Here is a 21176-nt window from a genome sequence, read left to right on the forward strand (position 1 = left end):
CCACTGAACTGTGAAATATCATACTTTACACTTTACATAGGCTATAACGCAATCAATACATTTTTTTTCTAGAAGTCCTTAAATAAACTGGGTGCTGCTGGCTGCTTCTTTAAGAACAGCATACCTCGGCAAGAAAGTGCAAATTTAAGTACAATGTTATTCAATGAGGCGGGGGGATCTTTACTGAATTAATGAAAACAGGTAATAAGTTCAATTATAAGTGTCATTATACAACTGAGCAAACTGGTTTGTTGAAATGAAATGCCTTTTGCTGTTTTTAAAGTGCAACTGACACAGTTTTGGAGGGGAAATGAGAATATTGTGAATTTGCTGCCCATTTTTTTCTTCATAATAAAGAAACAATTCATATTCTTTTCTAGCTCATAACTTCCTAGGATGTGAATTTTATTTCAGTAGCTTTTGCAAAATCATAAATATCATTTCTCGGGGGGAAAAACATGGATTACAAAAGACAGTCTTGTAATCTTTTTTTACACTGCAGAAAAAATGTCCATCTTAAGAAGTCATTTAGTCTCATATTCAGTCTTTACATTTTTTTCCCCCTTAAAACAAGTGAAAAGGTCTCTCGTTGGGGTGAGATAATTCCACCTGTTCCCAAACCAGTTTCACTTGTTTCGATAATTTTCTAGAAACAAGTGTCACTGTATTGAAACAAGGCAGATTTCTCCACTGGTATCAAGAAAATGACAATTCGGGAAAATTACTGAAACAACCTGATTTGCATGTGAAACAAATTAAATTGTAACAACATCGGTAGATTTTTTTCATAGGACTTTAAGACAAGGCGTCACAATGTGCTAGGCCGTCCCACAGGCTCAGTCCCCTACAACAGCCACGTGTCCTTCAGCAGAACCTGTACCTGCCCGGTCATTATAATGAAGAAAAGTGAAAGAAAAGTGCCAGAAATGCATTCATTTATATCTAAAAAAAAAAAACAAAAAAAAAAAACACTGGAGGGGAGCATTCAGGACCAATGTTGCCTCTAAGCTGTTTCTCATTCGATCACATTGACTAAATAATAATCTTGTCAATCATCATTCATTACTCCACTTTGCTCCCAGAAATGAAGTGGATATAAACGGGTTTGGGAACTTTAGTGGCAAATGATACTAGATGCAGAGACTACACCAGGGTTCAGTGAACGGACGCCCTTTGATTAATTGTAAAAATGCGAGACTCAATACAAGACTAAATGACCTGTTTGCAGTGAACACCAATCAAAGACAATGAGCAGTCTCTCTAACGGGCACGAAAACATTTCAATCGTTATTTTTGCTTGACTCCTGGTCGCTCTGGTCGTCGGTGAAGCACACGTCCACGTCGCTGTCGTTGTCGCTCTTTTGCTCTGCGTCCTCGAACAGGCCGCCCGGTTTCTCGTCCAGTTTCTTGACGGTCTGCCCGGGGTGTCTGGACTTGACGTGCCGCTCCAGGTCCCGCCTTCGCACCAGCACCTTGCCGCAGAACTCGCACCTGTACGGGGTGTTTCCCTCCGCGTGGAGCCGGATGTGCTTGTTCAGGTTGCTGGGGTCTCCAAAGGGCCTGAAGCACACCTTGCACTTGAGCGGCTTGTAACCCGTGTGAGTCCTCATGTGGATTTTCAGCCCGTATTTCCTCGAGTACAGCTTGCCGCAGTACAGACACAGGTGTCCCTTTTTCGGTTTGCCGGATCCGACGTTGCTGGCGCTCCCGGCGGGCATCGAGTCCAGCCTCGACCGGTTCTTCTCCGCGGCGATTTCGGACAGCTGCTGCGTGTGCATCGCTATCTCTCGGTCGATGTTGGTGATCGAGCCCATGTCTTGGTTCAGAGAAGGCGCACCGAAGTAGGACATGGACTCTGGGTACTTGAGGAGGTTGCTAAAGTGGAATTTCAGCGGGTAATAAGGCGAGCTATACAGGAGCTCCCCGTTGTAGACGGTGAAGGGCATGAGAGGGATGTTGCAGTCTCCGCCGTACGGCTTGACACCGTCGAACTGAGAGAGGGAGAACCTTTCAAAGTGGAGTCCGGGGGGCATCTGGGGGTAACGGGAGGGGGACAGGCCGGAGTGCATCCGACTCTCTACGTGCTTGAAAGCCGAGTTCTCCTCGATGTGAGGCAGCAACGGGAACCCCCGGATGGCGTTTGCGCACGGCACCATCGGAGACGTGGAGTCCATTATTGCGCACTTGGGAGGGTGGCTCCCCCCTCCATTCAACGAGTCGCCCACGGCGCGGATGGGTTTCATGTTCCCAATGAGTTTGCTGAAGCCCAGGCCGCTCAGCTTCCCGTTGGCCTCCTCTCTGGAGGCGTCGGCGGTCGGGACCTTGGAGATGCCCGTGGGCTTGAACGCAGAGCGCACGCCCGGATGGAAGCCCATGCTGCTCAGCACCGAGGATGTGGCGCCGAGGCCGAGGAGGTGTCCGTGGTTTCTGGCTGAGGTAACGCTCATGTCGAGGGCCCTGTCCTGCTCCTCAGAGCTGGTTTTCTTCGACAGTCCCGCTTTGTTGAGAAATGGCGAGGAAGACATGGCCCGCCTGACAGAGTCTGAGATGGAGGTGTTGTGCTGGCCGCTCCTCGGAGACGTCGTGGTGTTGGGGATGTCTCCAGACTTTGGGGACCTGCTGAAGGTCTCCGTGCCTCTGGCCTGCTCGCTGTTCACAAATCCCCGGCCGTTGCTCAGAGCGCAGTGGAAGTGGACGTGGGCCTTGAGTGTGTTTGGGTATTTGAATATTCTCCAACAGTACCAGCAGATGTAACGCTCCTCACCTGCAGAAACAACAGGAAACATGATGTTAATGATATGATGGATGCGCATCATTAAGTAACACAACACAACATAAAGTAGCCTAATGTTAGCGAGATCATTTAGTTAATCTCCCGTGCGTAAAATGAGAGGTCCGCGCGTAAAATGCAAATGAAAGGTTTTGGAACCTGCAGAGAAATCCCGACAAATGTTACCCCATCCCTCACACACACACACACACACACACAGGTTGAATGTCATATACACATTGGCGTCAACTGGGTGTTGCAGCCTTAATGAGTCCAAATTTGATCTTGTAGTTTTTACTTCTTTTTATGGAGAGAAAAAATACCAGGAACCTATTTCTACGTCATAATTTTTAAAAAAAAATCACGCCAATGGAGCATTCAGACCCTGTGTTCCCCCTCAGCTGATAGTTTGGTGACCTACTTCTAATAATTTATCACATTGATCAAATAATATCTTGTCACTCATCAGTCTTTGCTCCACTTTGTCACCAGAAATTTAGTAGATATAGCCTAAGCGTAGTTTTGTTGGCAATTGATATTGATGCAGGGGCTTTGCCATATACTACTTTAGGGTTTAGTAAATTGACGCCGCTGCGTCTGCGTAATGACCCCCAGTTGAGCACTGAGAGGTTAATATAGATGTAATGATTTTGTAATCCTCATAGGGGCCATTGTTTATTATCGCCATCAAAAGAGCAAACGCCCTGCCCAATCTGGCGCTCAGAAACCGATGCATTGAAAACGGGACTTTCCCTCTCTGTGCTCTTTCCCGTGGAAGTGACAGCAGCTGTTGCTTGAAATCGCAAGTCTCCAGAAACAATGGCGCTGGCCCATCTGTTTAGGCCTAATAATAGGAGAGAGCGTATGTCCAGGAGCGCACACGGTGTGTTGGGCCGGAGAATCAGGGCAATATACATCCCACATAAAAGTTAGCATTCATTAGGCCACAATACCTTAACGCACCCAGCTAATTTACCGTGAAGCACTTGTTTTTGAATTTATTTGCTTTTGAATACATGAATATTAATGACGCGATGACATTTGTTAACCTCTGTCCCGCAACTGAATCACCAGCCTCTCCCTCTTCCATGGTCGCCCAGACACCCAGTCAGTCTCTGCGTTTAATTGCCGTTTCAATCCATGTATCAACCACCGTAATTGGTTTAATGCAATTTGTTTCCATGCAAGTTTGATATTATTTTAAGCCTCGTCGTTTGGCCTATATTTAGTCAATTACAGGGCATCCCAACTGGGAATAAGATGCATACGCAGAAATCATCGCCTATTGAAGGAATTTCCTGCAAAGTATCCGTTGATAATAATCTTTATTAAACCGGATTAGTTCCTGCTGAGCTGGTGTCCAGGCAAGATTAGCATTAGATAGACATTAATCCCCAAGCACAAACGCCAAATTATATTTTCTAGCCCAAACAATGAGATTAAAACGCCAAGCATGGACTAATGACAAAAACCCAACTATCAGCGTAATATTCCTACAGGCACTTGTAGTGTCTGTGGTACTTCTACTTTGTGAGTTTTATATCATATCTTGTCACTATAATATTTATATAGGATATTGCTATTGAGTTGGTTTTTTTTGCTGTGATATTGGGCTATAGTAGCCTATCTTTAAAAACATGTATATATTATAGCATAGGGGTTTTTTTTTCCGCAAGAGCATTAGTTAATGCATTAAGTTAATTATATGAAATGTTTTATCTTTATACGCCCACCAAATAATAAAAAGCTGCAACTCAGCTGGGTACATATATAACCTATATACTCAAATACATACATACCCCCCCGCCCCCCAATCCACACACCCCATCCCATTATGTCTGTGGTTTGGTCCATAATAATATCTTCATCCACTTGAGTTAAACGAATGTAACGAACGGATTTTAAAGAAAGAAAACAAAGAAAGAAATTAGCCTGCCTGAGAAAATGCACACAGCAAATTGATTTCCATCTCTCAGCGGTAGCGGAGGGACATCACGGGTATTGACAGTCACTTAACCGCGCAGTGATGGACCTCTCAACATGTCGATGAGCGTTTCAGCGCTCTGTAGCCTATAGGCAGGGATGCAGCTGAGGGCAAACCCACCTACAAAAACTGTTTAACCTCCTTTTTAGCCTGACAGCAATCTTTAGGATGTGAATGAATAGTAACATCATAGTAAGTAGTTTAAAATTCACGTAAGCTTTATGAATCTGGAGTCTATTAAGGGGGAAAGGCATAAATTAACAGATTTTCTGGAATTATAATGGATTTGTGTTTATTTCGTTTTTAATTTGTCTTGATCATCAGAGCTCATAGTTCTCCACTACATCACTGCCTATATAGGCCTTTAGCAACATAACGGATGGGCCCATTCAAAGGTTTGGCTAAGCATGAACAAGTAGAAACTTTCTCCACTTATATTAACTCTTAAAGGTCCGTTTGCAGTGTGATTTACCTTTCTCGTCGTGCGTGGGAGTGGCCGTGGTGGGGATGTCGTACCACTGGGCCAGAGGGTTGGAGTACCAAACACTGAGCTCCTCTCCTGCGGGGATCTCCCTCAGCACCCGGTAGAAAATCTAACGGAGGGAGAGGGAAGGGTGTTAGACCAGAGAGGCTTAAGTTGACAGAAATGTCTAAGTTTAAAAAAAAATCCTAAAATTAGAAAGTCTGAAAGCCAGTATGAAAAGTCACCTGTCCGCCAGGTAGATCCGACACAGCCTCCAGGTTCTGCTCTTGACTGTTCCTGGCGGCGCGGATGAAGCCGATCCAGTCTGGCACGGGACAGCCCGAGTCGTCCACGAACTCCCCCCGTACCAAGCGGATCTAACGGGCCAGAAACGGACAGAGTGAGGATGGGGATATAGGAATAGAGCTGGGAATTATAGGGATGATAGGAATTATAAACTCTAAAGGCCCTTCTCCCTTCCCATAAACAAAAACAAACGAATAAATAAATGAATAAGTAAATAAATAAATAGGGTCATGCAAATATTATTTATGTCATAGGCCTACTTGCTTGGGTGCAGCTGCTGCAGTTATTCTCCCCACGTTTTATTCATTTTATCCCCCTCATTATTGTGCAAAAAAATATATATGCATACATATGATATTCTATGTATATGCTGTAATTATTTTTCTTTTTAAAACGAATATCGTCGCCTGGTATACCTGGCGGTGCTGCGGCCACGCATCACCACAAACCGCTTAATGCGTCTTTATCCGCTCTGCTGATAATTTACTAAAGAGAATGACACACAGGTCTAATTGAGTTGATATGGGAAACGAATTTGAGGAGTGTCAGAGCGTTTCTAAACTGTTCAAGGACATTAAAGATTGAAGCGTGACATTTGACACAGAGATTGCACCTGATGATCGCCGGCAGCCCGGGGCCAGGCATTTAGACGCATCAATCACGACCGCTGACAGCTTCAACAATAACAGGCTGCGGTTATAATGCACTTATAGCTGCAAATAGTTTACTCCGCTTTATGTAAAATGCAATCTTTTGGACGAGTCTGATTTTAAGGTTTCTGATTTTAAATAATGTCTGAAAGTATTTCCCTGTAGCCCTTCTTAATATTAGACTATTATTCACACCACGCTGCATTTAATCTGAATAATCAGTCTAATAACAGGAATGTTTGTACCCAATTTTTATTTTATTTTATCATTTACCTCTGTTGTTTTTTCCTAGCCCCGGGCTGTGGTCGCTCCCTCGGTGGCATCTTTCTATGGCCGGATTACATTAAAATTAAATGGCTCATCGGGATAACTAGCCCGGCAGGCAGTGAAATGTGAAGCGGGCGAGGGCATGAAATCCCACACAGCAGCCCGGCTCGCCCATTAGGCCGGTTAAGTAGAAGCACAGACTGACAAGTCGGCCACTAATAGAGCTCAATTATTTCCAACCTGACAGCACAGCAACCAATTAATAACCGAAGGCCCGATGGACTTTGACAGTCCAGCTTTAAAATCTAGAAACGATCTAATACATACACGTTTTATTTTACTTACTAGTAGGCTACTGCTTAAATCAAAGGAATTACAAAATAATATTTCGATATTTGGGGTTTATGTTTTCCCTAGGTGATTCCCATTTTTGCTCATAAAACGATCGAATAATCCCAAAAATTTTACTTTAATTTGTGTTTACTATTTAGGCCAATTTGATAAATGCGTAAAATAAAATAAAATAAATACGGCCAAACAGCCTTTATTCGATGCCTTCCGATTCACCTGTTTACCTATTTCACGTCAAACATATTTAAAAACAGGCCGCATTATGGATAAGAAACATATCAGCCCAAACCCATCACTTAAAGATGAAATAAGAAGAAGAAAAAAAGAAAAAAAAGTTTGTAGTGTTTTTTTGACCTACCTTTTTCTTGGGTCCAACTTCCTTGCGGTCCGACACGTACTTCCCCAGTTTGAAGATGCCCGGTACCGGTCCTATCCGGAGACCGGCCGGGATGCTGCAGTCCGCAAACACACTGACGGTGGTGGACGCCCGGGTGGCTTGCATGGCGTGGGCTGAGATCAGAACCATGAAGACTGATGGAGACCGAGTGGGAGAGTCGGGGAAGGAGGAAGAGGAGGAGGAGGAGGAGGAAGCGAGAGAAAGAGAGAGAGAGAGAGAGAGGATGAGGACAGGCCGATATCCGCCCTCAAAGTGACGCGGTGGCGTTATGCGCTCCGGCTTTTCTAGTGATGGTGCGGCAAGGTACCCCCACCCCCTCCTCCCCCCGATCCCCAAACTCCCTCCACACCCACCCCCGACTCTCCAGCTCTCCATGGACGCGCAATGGGACGAGCAAGTGTGTGTGTGTGTGTGTAGGGTAGGGGGGGAGCGGGGGGGGGGGGGGGGGGGCTTGCTGGAGGAGGCCCCCTCAGAGAGGAGAGGTGATGCTAAGGTAGATGCTGGAGGAGGGGGGGGGGGGATCTAGTGTGTGTGTGTGTGTGTGTGTGTGTGTGTGTGGTGAGTGTGAGAGAGTTGGGCTCTCCCAGCAGCTGTGAGGAGAAGGGAAAACGGGCCGGCCTGGTCACATGGAGACTTTCCCTCACCCCGCCGCATAATGAATTGCTCCAAAACGGTCAAGAGACACAAAGGGCCAGGCGACCTTCCCATCCCCAAAATCCAATTTGTCAAGGGCAGAGAAAAGAGGGTGCAGAATCAAAGGTCCGGAGCGACCATTAATCCTCAGCATGTGGCTTTGTCCGCCAGACAGTTCCGATATTTTAACTGACAAATCCACTGTATAATTTATCCATAAATCCTCACCCTTTTCCATTCTTCCCTTTCAAGCCGGTTTTTGGAAATCGGTGACTACTTTAAATCTACTTGGCTGGCCTTCTTTTGGTTTTATATACTTCAAAGCGCTTTATTCTCCTCCTCCTTTGTGTCCTTAGTTTAACAAAAGGAGCAGGAATGTTTAGAGGACTTGTTAACTTCTATTGACTCTCGGCGTGTGCCGGGTTGAGATCAGGCAGGTACTCAAAAGGGAGAACCACCAGAAAAAAAATAGCAACAGCTTGAAAATAACTACCACCATCTTTCCATTACGCGCGCGCACACACACACACACACACGCACGTACACACACACACACACACACACACACACACACACACACACACACACACATACTTGTGGTTTTCTTGTGCGTCTTCTTGATTCAAGACAGGTTCTGCTATGGCATAAGTCCAAGGAAAAATCAGACGAATCAGATTATGTTTGTTTGTTCAATTTTACCAATAAGGAAAGCCAATTCAGGTCTGTGATTTTAGTGACATAATATTCCAATTTCATTCAACATTTTTCTAATTATTACAGTTATTTCCAAAAAGAAAAATCCTAGGCTATAGCAATCCTTGAATAACAACAATATAGGCCTACTGTACAAATATCACAGCAAAATTGGGCTATAAGTCCCTATAGGAATATTACACCATAGCAAATAAAAAAGGCACATAGTAGGCTATGTTACAGTCACTATAAATTAGTAGTAAGTCCCTATTGGAATATTAGCTATAGGAATATTATAATGATGCAATAGGAGATGAAAAAAAAAACATAACGTGCAAAAAGGTCACTAGAGGCACTATAAGTCCCTGTACTATATATTATATTATAGTGATTTAGTGACTATTTTTAATAGGATTTATTTATTTATTCATTGATTTATTTGTCACTTTATTAATTTATTAATTTATTTATTCTGCAATAACAAAAGGATGCCAACTTGAACAAAACGTCTAGCTTGTAAATAGAGGTATCATTAGTCTAATGCAACATTGACGATTAAAAGGTTTTCAGAGCACCTCATTATTTGTAGGCCTATCAAACCCATCAAGCCTACATATCCCAAACTGAATTAGACCTCATTCAGACTGAACATGAAATTATCCCTAAATACTGTGGATGTATGGCTCTAATGACAAGAAGACCCCAAAGGGCCACAATGGCATGCAATGCATACAATTATGGAATGAGGTCTTATTGTCATTGGGGGTTAAAAGAGGAGGGAGGGGTGCAGCTTATGGTGACAGTGGCTTTGTGGCTGCAGGTTTTTAAAAACTGAGTTTGAGCCCTTTGATGATGTGGTGGAGCGGTCTGAACAAGAACCTGTGGGCGATAAATTCAGACCATGAACATGCTGACCTCTGACCTGTCCACTCTGTGTGTGTCTCTCTCTCTCTTTCTGAATCAAAATTGGGACAAGTCTTGTGTTTCCAAAACTCTGGATAGGCCTATTAACAACAATTAATATCAAATGATACAAGTAAAAGTAAGTGTATACATATATTGCATGCAATATTCATATGCCTTAACAGAACCAAATGAATCAAACATAATCACACACAACGATAAAACTACATTCGGTCTCTCTCAATTCAATTCAATTCAATTCAATTCAATTCAATTCAATTCAATTCAATTCAATTTGCTTTTTTGGCAAGATGAAGAGTACAAAACATCTAAATAGCATATTGAATAAAATAATAACAATGATAAAAACAAATAATAGGGCATACATAAAAAATAAACAACTCTCTCTCTCTCTCTCTCTTCGCTCTCTCTGTCTCTCTCTCTCCATCCATCTCTCTCAATTCAATTCAATTCAATTCAATACAATTCAATTCAATTTGCTTTATTAGCATGGATGTTAGATGACCAGCAAAGGCAAAGCATCTAAATGGCCTACAAATGAATAAAATAATGGTAGGAATAATAAATAAAAACAAATAGCCAATCCATAATACTTCCCCCCTCCTCTCTCTCTCTCTCCCTCTCTCTCTTTCTCTCTCTCTCTGTCTATAGGTATCCCACTGCTCCTCTCTCCTCTCTGCGCTCCTCCAGTCAAAGAGCGTGAACGACACGCGAACAATCTCATCAATAGGCGCAATGTTTGCGCCTGGCTGTGCGGAAGGTTATTTATTAACGCCTAGCCATTTGCGGCTGGTTCCCATCCACCCCTGCGCTGCTCAAAGTCCCGCACTTCGCCACAGTCAAATTAATTATTCTCCGAGGGGGGAAAAGCGAAGACATTTCCTTTCTGTTTTGCGGGGCCGCTTATAAAAGTCGCAGGGGTGAATCCCGCTGCAATGTGCGCACTGAAGCACTGAGGAGCAGTCAAAAGGCTCGGTGTCAGAGTGAAAGCAGTGTTGGAAGCAAATGGGATGGAAAATTAAATGAAATTAAATGGCTTGACCGGCGGTATTGTCCCTCCTCCTCTTTAAAAAAAAAGACACATTAATTACATGGTCGGATCTTTATTCGAGGACAATATTGCGGAGTCAATCAACAGCATTCCGCAAGTGCTATTCTCCTAAATGCACTCCGCATCTCTTTAATGAACTTAAATAACGACCGCGGAAGAATTGGAGCTGGGAGAGGAGGGAGACGTTTTTATGGGCCGCTCTGCCTGGATCTTGCCAGCACTTCGATTTTACTGTCTAAACGGTGGGGCTCTGATTTAACTGGTTGGCCATTAATGAGCCATGAATATAGAGGAACAACCTGTCTGCAAAGCAACGCGGTAAATACAGGGAGCAATGCCCCACCAGGGATCTCCATTCATGCTCCCGAACTATACTTCAGGGGTGCCAAGGGTTCACCAGCACCTCTCTGGACTGGTTTCAATAGGCCTACCATTTAAAACCCTCCGAGCTCAGGAGAAAACACATTTTTTATGTCGACCCATAAACTTTGTGTGGGTCTTTTCACAGGAGCCCAATCATTGTCCCACTTAGCAATGGGCCGATGTGGCCTATTTCTCAAAGATTCCCACGTTTTAGAAATGACTTTTTATTTGTATTTTTCTAAATAAATTGCATTTTTCTCATTCATTTGGTCTCATTTTATTGCTTTAGAAATCAAACATAATTCTTCATTCTTACTCGTTTTCTGAGCGGCCAGAACCAGCTCGCTCTGTCAAGCAAAAAAAGAATCCGAACTTATTCCTTTCAGATCTGAGCCTGCTCTCAAACAGCAAGAAAAGCCTGTTTATATCTTATTCTTTGCCTTTCTTCTCTGTATTTCGCCTTTCAGAAAGCCCGCCGGTCGCATTTAATGTGTTTTACTTTCTTAAGAACCTGGGGAAGATGCAAGCTGCACCAAGGGCAGACCAGCTGCCTTGATGCGGGTGGGACATTACCGACGCGTTTGAATAGTAATTATGCTTGTATGGGACTCCCACCAGATGACATGATTGGGATTTTAACCCAGACTAATATTCAAAATCGCATTAGAGAGGAGCCGGATAAATGGCACCTGATTCAACGCTGTTCATGCGTGCTGTCATTTCAAATGCCTTCTCTTTTTTTCCGAAGCGGGCTGCTCCGTTTCAGTATTCAAAGTCTCTACATAGTTTTGCGCCGGCTTTTTCAGGCAGATTTCCCTAACTTAAAGTCACTTTGTTTCGCTTGAGAGGGCGCGGATAAAGGCGTGTGAAGTAGTGTGAATTGATATGTTTCGGTGTACCTTATAAATTCATACCTTTTCTCACTCGACCGCCTCAGAAAGAAAGTGTCACTCCATCCGATTCTCTCTGCTGTCCAACGCATTTAGCAGGAGATCTATTTGAGAAGTTCATTCCTAGGCAAATGTATGCAGGCAGGGCTCTCCGTGAATAGAGCAGCGTGTCAGCCGACCCTAATTGGGATTTAGCCACCAAAAGCACAAGCACAAAGTGACAGAAAATCACAGGTTTCAAAGAAAGTCGCAACTTTTGCCCTTCTGGGTGAATATGGGAAGCGTCGTTTGCCTCCGCTCAAAGTAAACCGGCGTTTTTCTCATAGGATGAAGGTTAGTGACCTAATTGGCTATGCGACTTGTTTCTGCAAAATAAAAGTGTGAGCAAAACAACCCATGCCAAAGAGCAAGTCTAAACAGATGTAGGCTAACCTTGACTGAAAGAGCCCATAGGCCTGTATATGCTTGAAAAAGGCGAGATATTTCAGCCGAAGTTATGGTTATTATTTAGACAAAGATCTACATTCTTTGGTGCCTGAGTTTTTTCATACTGAGTGAAAATAGCGGAAATAAATGGTTCTTTTTCATCAACAGCCGAGGCATGTGGCTTATAATTTTTCTCCGTCATTTTACAGTGTTTGAGAGAAATAAGAATGAGAATTAGAATAAAAATTAGAATAATAATAATAATAATAATAATAATAATAATAATAATAATAATAGTAGGATAAGGGGATAATGAGGATAAGGATAAATTATTTGATCTGTGACATTTAGAGAAATTTCAAAATAGATCCAAGTGCATTAATCGATGAACTCATCTGAAATAAGCTTCATTTTAGTTCATTTTTTAGTTTTAAATAAGTTCTGCAATTCCACAAGCAATTTTATTTAGAGGAATGCGTTCATTATTTGTGTCTCCGTGTAAATTCCTTTGCACAATTTGTCGTTAAGTGTCATATTATACTTCATTTTTTTAAATCATAGACCTGCGCCTTTCCTTTCTCTCTCTTTCTTCGTATGTTGTCTTTCCGTCTCTGTTCTCCAGACTGAGGATGAAGCACCATGGAGAGCTCCGCATTCCACACACACACACACACACGCACGCACGCACACACGCACACACACGCACACACGCACACACACACACACACACACACACACACACACACACACACACACACACACACTGTCTGTTAATTATATTGATAAATATATAAAGTCCATCCCTTCATATTGATGAGAAGGGCTTTTTCTATACATTTCGTGATTCTGGGCCGAGCTGGGTGAGTAAATGTCCTTCAGGTCGGATGCACATTTATAAGTCGCTGTAACAAAATGTAATCTAATGATATGAACGTCTGGCGGCTCCTCATTAAAGCCCCGATTGACAGTTCTGGGTTCAAAATAATTGTGTCCTGCGTTTTCGGGTGGGATGAGCTTGTGGAAATGATGTCCGAGAGAAATATTGATTATTTCAATATACATCCCCCGGATTAATCAGCATAAAAATGATTCTTATTAGGTAATGCAATGATAAGGCGTTAAATGAGCTGGTTTGAGACAGGCCAGTGGCTACAACACAGATGTGGGCCTGCATACTGTAATGATATTTTCTGGTGTGTTTTTTTTATTTTAATTTTATTTAATTTTATTTCTTTTTCAAGTGTCATACAGTTCCCCAATCTAGACCGGTCTGTTCTATTCATGTTCCTTTATCTGAAGTTGCACCCTGCCAACATGAATGAAAATTATTTTAATAGGCCTACTTGTGTTGAAATTTGAGGAAACATGCTATTTTTATTTCACGTCAGATATTTTCCATTTTAATTGCTTATTTTAATTCATTAGCACATTTATCTTATTTCACTCAGGAAATTAGATGTTACCCTACTACAATATATCCTGTGTCAGGGTTTTCTAACAACAATAGCTTACTAAAATCAAACATTTAAAGCTACTGTCAAATTCCTACATTATTTTCTTTTTTAATATACCTTTTTTTTTTGCAGATGCATGTTCCTTAAATTCCAGGATCCATCATAAATAAATGCAGAAGCACATTATAGCACTGCATATATACTGTAAATACATTTCACTGGGGCATAATATTCTATTTTTGATATTCACTTGAACATTTGATCATCAACTGTGTTGCAGTATAATAATAATGCCACAGTAATGTTACTGCTGCTACAGTTCTACATAACACTGGTGCTGTTCTCATCTTTGTTGCGGCTTCTCTCAGTTGGCTTGCTGTTGCATGTCTGTGCTCTCAGCCCCTCTGCAGGACGCTGAGTGTGTTTGGCATCTGCTGGCCAGATCCAATCGCTCCCGATCAGCGGCAGGAGGAAAAGGTGTGGATGTGGATGGAATGAGGACAGGAAACGGCTGTGTGCCATCACTCCGCTGCGGGACAAAATCTGACTGAAGGATCCCTTAGCCCTCCAGAAAGTGTCAGGCCGACCGCCTCGACCCTCAGGTGACTCTCTCTTCCCCTCTCTTACTCTTCCCCCACTACCTCTCTTTCTTTACCCTCCTTTCACTTCTTTATGCTTCCAAGACAAAGCTAGGAACATCAGCAACATCTCTCTCATCCAAGGGAGAATGCATTTTTTACCAGCCTTTCGTGAAAGTTTGCCATGCTGCATTGGCTATAGTGGATATTATTCTCTTTTTAAGGCACTTCAAACAAAAAACAGAAAAAAAGAGACATCAAATAAGAAACGGACAAGGTAATTGAATGCTGATAGCTTTATTTGCTGCGAGTACAAAAAAAGGGGGGGCGGGGGGAGTGTAAGGCACACAAAAGTTTAGAGACCATGTTGAGTGTTCCTACTGGGGCACATTTGAGCCCCATGGGTGAAGGTTTAACTCGGCAGCAAGGGGTCATTCATGGTCTTGGTGTCCAGGTCAAAGGGCAAAGGTCAGTGCCCAGACACGGGGTTTGGTCAGTGCAAAGCTCAGAGGGGCGTGGGGGGGGTTTAAGGGTGAGAGGAGGTCACACGGTAATTCATGCTCAGTCGTCGTCAGAGTCATCGGCTGCACCGGTGATGGTGTAGGTCTGTTCCTGGTGGTCCGTCTCCAGCACGTCGTCCTCACTTTTCACCGTTCTGTGGGGGCAGAAACAATATGGAGAGGGCTGGAGTGACCAAAAGATGCTCATTATATTCAGCTTTACATTTGATGCATATGCATTAAACATGGTGAACCTGAACATCATTATACAGTATTTAGTTACTGTAATCAAACAATGTCACTGTTTCTTGAACTAAAAGTCAAGACCCAAAACTGGGTCACAGGTCTGTTTCTGTGGGACAAGAGTGTATTCTTTAATGAATGCAGGGCAAGTAGGGCAACTTTAATTTCATTTTCTGAGTTTGAGTCCCTGGATGAAAAGAAGCCCTGCTCAAAAGAAACAGAAGAAATACCTGATGGTACCTTTACCTAATGAGTACCGTCCGTCTCTCTGTCAGCTCCACCGCCTGCTCCGCATAGGTCTCAATGGTGGCGTCATATCCGCTAGATCCGTATCCCATTCCAGCACCCGTGTCTCCATCGTTGCCACCCATTCCCGCAGCACCCTTCATTCCTCCAGCACCCTCAGTTCCTCCGTCCCCTCCCATTCCACCACCCATTCCTGCAGCAGCCACTCCGAGGCCCCTACCTCCGTCCTCACCTACGCCTCCACCCACCCCGTCTCCCTTCCCTCCACCTACACCGCCATGTCCTCCGCTAAACCCCATACCGGTGCCACCCATGCCACCTGCGCCAGCAATGTCACCAGCAGCACCCATTCCTCCACTGCCCCCAGCTCCAGCACCCCCAGCACTAGCGCCACCCTGTAGTCCAGCACCCATTCCTCCGCTTCCCCCACCAGCACCCCCCGGGGCTCCACCTACACCACCAGCTCCGATTCCAGAACCGCCACCCATGTCTGCCGCACCTGCCCTACCAGCAGCACCCTTCCTCTCGTCCGGACCAGCGGCACCCACTCCACCCATGCCTCCTGCAACACCTCCACCCATTCCTACACCACTCCCCATGCCTCCAGCACCGCCACCTGCACCACCAATGAAACTGCCACCCATTCCACCAGCACCACCCATGCTTCCACCCATGCCTCCACCCATGCTTCCACCCATGCCTCCACCCATACCTCCACCCATGCCTACACTGATGGCACTCATACTGCCGCTGATAAGAGAAACGGTTTGCATCATGCCAGAGAGCCGCAAGTCCTCTCCCTCGATCAGTTTTCTGTAAAAAAAAAAAAAAAAAGATGGGAAAAGGACGCCATTTTTGCATACATTTATTTAAAAAAAACACTTCATGGTTCTAAGCCTGATTTCAACTGTTTTTTCCTTCACCTGTAAGTTGTTATCTCGATCTCCAGAGCCATCTTCACATTCAGGAGGTCCTGGTACTTACGCAGGTGCAGCGCAATTTTCTCCTTGGTGGATTTCAGCTCAAGCTGCAGGGCCTCGATCCGCGCCTGTTACGCCAACAGAGCCACAAAGGGACTGCAAGACCGCCATATTGTGCTGGCTTTGTGTTTGCATGCATGCAAATGTGTGTTCGTGTGTGTTCGTGTGTTCACGAGCCTATCTTTACCTGCAGGCTTTCCAGTTCCTTCCTGTACTTTTCTTGTGTCTCTCGGATCTGAGCCTCAAGAGCTTCATTCATGGTTCTCAGGGCATCCAAGTCTCGTTCTTTGCTTTGGATCTTGAGAAATGAACAAGGGATATTTTTAGATGATTTTACTTAACATTTTCTTTAATGTGTTGAAATTATGGGAAGTAATCATTCCATGTCAACTCTCAGTCAATGCTCTTTCATGGTGATGATGACTGATGATCACTTTTGATACTCACATCCTTTTTGGCGCCCGCTATTTCTTCTCTGACGCTTCGAACCTTATCCACATGCCTTGATGTCTTGCTGGTTATATCCTCAAACTTGTTTTTATACCATGAATCCATTTCCTGAAAATGTAGAATGGACACTTGACAAGTGGCTCTGGATCTCTATTAATTTGAAGTCCAGCTGTATACTTTTATCTTCAGATAGCGGTAATGGGTGATTATTTTACCTGGAGATTTTTGGATGCAATGTCGTCATACTGGGATTGGATTTGTTTCATGGCACCTGCCAGGTCAGGCAGGGCGAACGCACTCTGGGCTGAGGCGTGAGCGGCATAGATCTGCTTCATGAGCTCATCAATTTCCTGGAAAAAAAGAAATCCTGAGTAATCATCACATTGAGAAGCAAAGTCTTTATAGGTAAAATGATTGTGTGAAGATGGGACCCACCTGTTGGTGGACCCTTTTCAGGAATTCAATTTCGACTTCCAGCTGCTCCAGCTGTTTCTCCAAGACAATGCGTGAAGAAGTGGCTTTGTCGACATCCTGAAGAACACACAGCATTATTATAATGTGTGTTCATGATTATAAATTCATTTGATAATGAAGGAAATGTTGGCTAGTTAAATTGAGTGGCTGTTGACATACTGGACGGAAGGCTTCAATGTCTATCTCAGCTTTCTTCCTCAGCTCAACCGCCTCCTCATATTTGATTTTCAGCACCTCTAGTTGAGCAGCTGTGGACTGCTTAGCGACCAAGGCAATGTCCTGAAAACCAAGAGACCATAAGCAACATGGTCATCTAATAGATTTGGAGGTGTGTGTAAGAGTGTGTGCAAAATGTAGATCAGCCTCTTTTGCATTTTATGCATGCACTTTATTCTTGTGTGTGTGCGTGTGTGCGTGTACGTGTGTGTGTGTGTGTGTGTGTGTGTGTGTGTGTGCACGCATGTGTGTGTGTAATCAAGCCATCTCATCTGTGCATAAAACATAGCAGAAGACAGCTGTACTCCATGACACCTTAACACGCTGAGGCACCTCTCCATTTGCCTGCCAGAAATAAGCCTGTTACCAGGTAAGGAACCTTGAAAACACCAAGTTGACGTCTTGTATCATTGCTTGGATGGATCTTCTGGCGCTCAGTGAGGTGTAAACCTCGCCGGAAACAAAGAATTCACTCTTTATGCTCTATTGATCATTTGGAATGCAAAAACAAAACAGAAGTGACGTGCGACTTGGCTAATTCTGTCTCACCCGCTGAACCCTCATCTGGTCAGCGATCTTTTTCAGCTCCCTCAGCTGCTCCTCATATAGAAGGCGCAGACCTGATGGCTTCTCGAACCGGTTCTGGTAGGCCTCGATCTCTGCCTCCAGCAGCTTGTTCTGCTGCTCAAGTGATCGAACCTGCAAGCACAAGAAAACCTCTGCTGTGATGTTTCAAGTGTGCTTGAACCAGACATCACAATATGCTTCCTGGAGAGCAGTGTTTTTTTATTCAGTGCCTATCTGTTATGGCACAGCCAAGCCTGGTCAGACAAATTTATCTAACTGTCCTGATGGAAGAGATGAAATGTGGCTGGTTTTGAAGGGGTTTGTACCTTGTCAATATATACAGCCAGTCTGTCATTGAGGACAATCATCTCCTGTCTTTCACTTGTGCGGGTGCTGAGGAATTGCTGGTTCTCAGCTGCAGCCACATCCAGATCAATAGCAGGCTCTCCACCAAACCCAACACATGCTACAGCCCCGGCACTCACACTGCAATGACAAGTCAATACGCATTACTTGACCTGAGAGCCACATACGTCAAATTTGTATGAGGAGACGACATATCATAAGAAAATGTGAATGAGAGAGGTTAATAATCACAAGCCACCTTATGAGAAACACTCCGTTTCATATGGTGTCAATTTATCTGCACTCCAAATTTCAGATGGGATGTGTGATGGAATGTGTCAGAAGCGCCAGACGCTGTGATCATGTTTTATTCTTTAACATAAAATACATATATATATTTTTTTTTTTTGGTTTAGTAATAGAGCTATACGCTGCAAATTGAATTACTGTTTCCAAAATAAGTAAAATATGTAAAATTAAATGACATGTTACTGTAAGCTTAAACATGTAATGGCAAAATTATTTATAGGACATCTAAAATGTTTTGAGGAAAAGTCCTTGAATTATTTTAGACAATATAGGCCAAACATTCATGTTGTGACAAGATTTGTTTTTAGTTTTTTATACTTAATTGATATTATATGTCATTATTATGTGTTATTATTTTAATATCTATTAAAATTAATTGAATATCTATTAAAATAATTAAAATGCATAAGAATATTTGGTATTATGGGGTATCAAATCTTGAAAGCTTAAAGAAATCTAAAATAGGTTATGAATTACTGCTATTTACACTGATTACAAAATGTAATAACAATAGAAAAAAATATAGATAGAAAAACATAAAGATAATGTAATGATAATAATGATGGTGTATTGTGGATTTTAGGCCTATTTCTCATAGGAATCCTGATCATGTTATATTTGCTCACCTTTCCTATCACATTTTTGTCCTGCATATAAGTCCATAATTATAGAAGTTATAAAATTAGACTGTTACAATTGAACACAAACAGAGAGTAATCTAACTGTATAGCTTTCTCTCATTATGTTTCTAGTGACTTTTTGAACCCTAAAAGCTCATGCAGCCCCTGTGAGTGCGGCTGACACAGCTTACCCAGCTCCAGCCATGCGGGATTTGCGTGCGGCCGAGACGGTCCTTCGCCCCATCGACTCCACACGCATGCTGCTGGCCCCGGCGCTGCGGGAGAAGCCGGCGGAGGCATGGCGGACGTCCCTCCTGGTGGGGGACGGGCTGGACACCCTGACCTGGTAGGACGAGCTGCTGCTGTCCTCGAAGTGCCGGCGGTAGGACGAGATCCTCTCCGGGCTGCGGCTCATGACTGTGTGGCCTCTAGTTCTCTGAAGGAAGGTGGGGGGGAATGTTGCTGTTGGGCCTCTCTGTGAGTTTACTGTGCTTCACCACTGCTGCAGCTCCTTCACACTCCCGGTTTGTCCCTCGTCTCAGGTTTTATACCCCCCTCACCACTGCCAGCCATGCCCCGGCTCCGGCCAGGACAGCCCAGTTCATGATCCAGCACCTGTGGAATCTCTAACCTCCACACCAAGGAAGGCCTGACCTGCTGCTCAGACATCTGTCAGCAGCTTGTGAGGAGCTGATGGAGTTAGCGGAGTTGAAGCTGTTTGTTTGTATGCAGAGTTGGCCCATCGTTCTCTCTCCGGGAAATACAGAGTATACCCACCTATCAGTCTAATTCTTTATCCGAACTGTAACGGGCTACAGTACGTCCACCACCTCTGTGTCCACTACACCACTGGGCAGCAGGCAGGGGGGCAGGCAGGCAGGGTCCAGTCAGTCCTGGCAGCCAGTAGGTGCAGTGCTGACGTGATCTGCTCTGATGGGACGAGGGACTTTAATTGCATGCTGAGCAGAGGCTGCAGGGTGACCTGATGAGGTCACGGCCGCAGAGGGACAAAGGGCCCCGGCGAGATTTGACATAAATTAGTACTTATTAGTCTGGTCTGCTTTCAACATATTAAAAATGGAGTATGCAGGAAAAGAAAAATGGAATTAACTGCTTCAGAGGGGAAATAAGGAGGCAGAAGAGGGAAAGGGGGGTGGGGGGGTAGTCTGGAGTTTACGGTCGACATGGCGCAGAGATATGAGGGGAGAAAACAGTGGTCTGGCCTCTTCAGGGAGAGTCTCCATTGACACCTACAGGGCCGCTCAGGCAAGGGTCAGTAAACACTGTGCTGTCCTCATGATATATTAACATTTACTGTAAACATTAACCGGCCAGCACCATCAACAGCACCTCCTAAAGGTTAGCGACCTACCACTCAAGTTCACACACAAAGAGGAAAGGAGAGAATATTGTAAACAAAAAAAACAAAAGACAGATCATAACCTGTCAAAAGTAAACAAAAGGCAGCTGTCCACCCAGTTTTGTCACTGTAAAACCACAAAGCTCATCTTGTAAAATGCTTTATATTTCATGTTTCCCCCCACACATTATATGGTCGTGGTGTCAGATCTGCATCTTGATGGATTAAGTGAATGTCTCATTTGTTTCCACTGACCTCAGACCTTGCAGCAGTGTGGGACTCCTGTGGGAGGAGGCTGAATGTTTCAGTGATGTGAACAGAGTCTATCTCCACTGACCAGCTCCTTTCAGCAAGCAGCCAAATAACATCACTCATCACTGTGGCACTCGCTATTGCGGTATTTGTACAGTCCTAAATTCAAAAGCATCAAGTTGCTTTGTTTTACAGTTCAATTCAACACAGTGACCCTGGATGGAGAACTCAAGAGACAGAGGTCACACACATTGTTCCTTCCAGAGTCATTCATTACATCTCTACTCTTTTAACAGTTGTATCAAGCCTATTAATAGGGTTTCAGACTTTCTGACTGAGTTATTACACTTACAGGATAAACTGTCATTCCTATGATCTTTGACAGTTAAATCAATATTTAATAATGTGAAGAAT

General features: G+C 43.8%; 2 protein-coding genes across 2 annotated transcripts; both read right to left on the reverse strand.

Moving 5' to 3' along the window:
* Positions 1–1280: 1280 nt before the first annotated feature.
* prdm13 (PR domain containing 13) lies at positions 1281–7317 on the reverse strand. The gene is made up of 4 exons (XM_071902485.1): positions 7150–7317; positions 5463–5594; positions 5227–5347; positions 1281–2764 (listed from the first exon to the last, which is right to left on the reverse strand). Exons 1-4 carry the CDS (start codon positions 7315–7317, stop codon positions 1281–1283), a joined length of 1905 nt encoding a protein of 634 aa, XP_071758586.1.
* Positions 7318–14761: 7444 nt separating this feature from the next.
* Positions 14762–19565, reverse strand: LOC139914218 (desmin). The gene is made up of 12 exons (XM_078287362.1): positions 19342–19565; positions 18203–18356; positions 17859–18008; positions 17253–17372; positions 17055–17150; positions 16835–16969; positions 16617–16727; positions 16357–16467; positions 16113–16237; positions 15824–16002; positions 15190–15679; positions 14762–14855 (listed from the first exon to the last, which is right to left on the reverse strand). The coding sequence occupies exons 1-12, from the start codon at positions 19563–19565 to the stop codon at positions 14762–14764; spliced, it is 1989 nt and encodes a 662-aa protein (XP_078143488.1).
* Positions 19566–21176: the final 1611 nt, after the last annotated feature.

This window comes from Centroberyx gerrardi, chromosome 12 (genome assembly GCF_048128805.1).
Source record: "Centroberyx gerrardi isolate f3 chromosome 12, fCenGer3.hap1.cur.20231027, whole genome shotgun sequence".
NCBI classification, from domain to species: domain Eukaryota; kingdom Metazoa; phylum Chordata; class Actinopteri; order Beryciformes; family Berycidae; genus Centroberyx; species Centroberyx gerrardi.

Coding starts and splice junctions, on each gene's coding strand:
- prdm13 (XM_071902485.1), bottom strand. CDS start 7,317: ATGGTTCTGATCTCAGCCCACGCCATGCAAGCCACCCGGGCGTCCACC. Junction 5,595..7,149: donor AAGTTGGACCCAAGAAAAAG/GTAGGTCAAAAA, acceptor CTGGCCCGTTAG/ATCCGCTTGGTACGGGGGGA. Junction 5,348..5,462: donor CGGATCTACCTGGCGGACAG/GTGACTTTTCAT, acceptor TCCCTCCGTTAG/ATTTTCTACCGGGTGCTGAG.
- LOC139914218 (XM_078287362.1), bottom strand. CDS start 19,565: ATGAGCCGCAGCCCGGAGAGGATCTCGTCCTACCGCCGGCACTTCGAG. Junction 18,009..18,202: donor TGGCTGTATATATTGACAAG/GTACAAACCCCT, acceptor TTGTGCTTGCAG/GTTCGATCACTTGAGCAGCA. Junction 16,468..16,616: donor TAGCGGGCGCCAAAAAGGAT/GTGAGTATCAAA, acceptor TCATTTCTCAAG/ATCCAAAGCAAAGAACGAGA.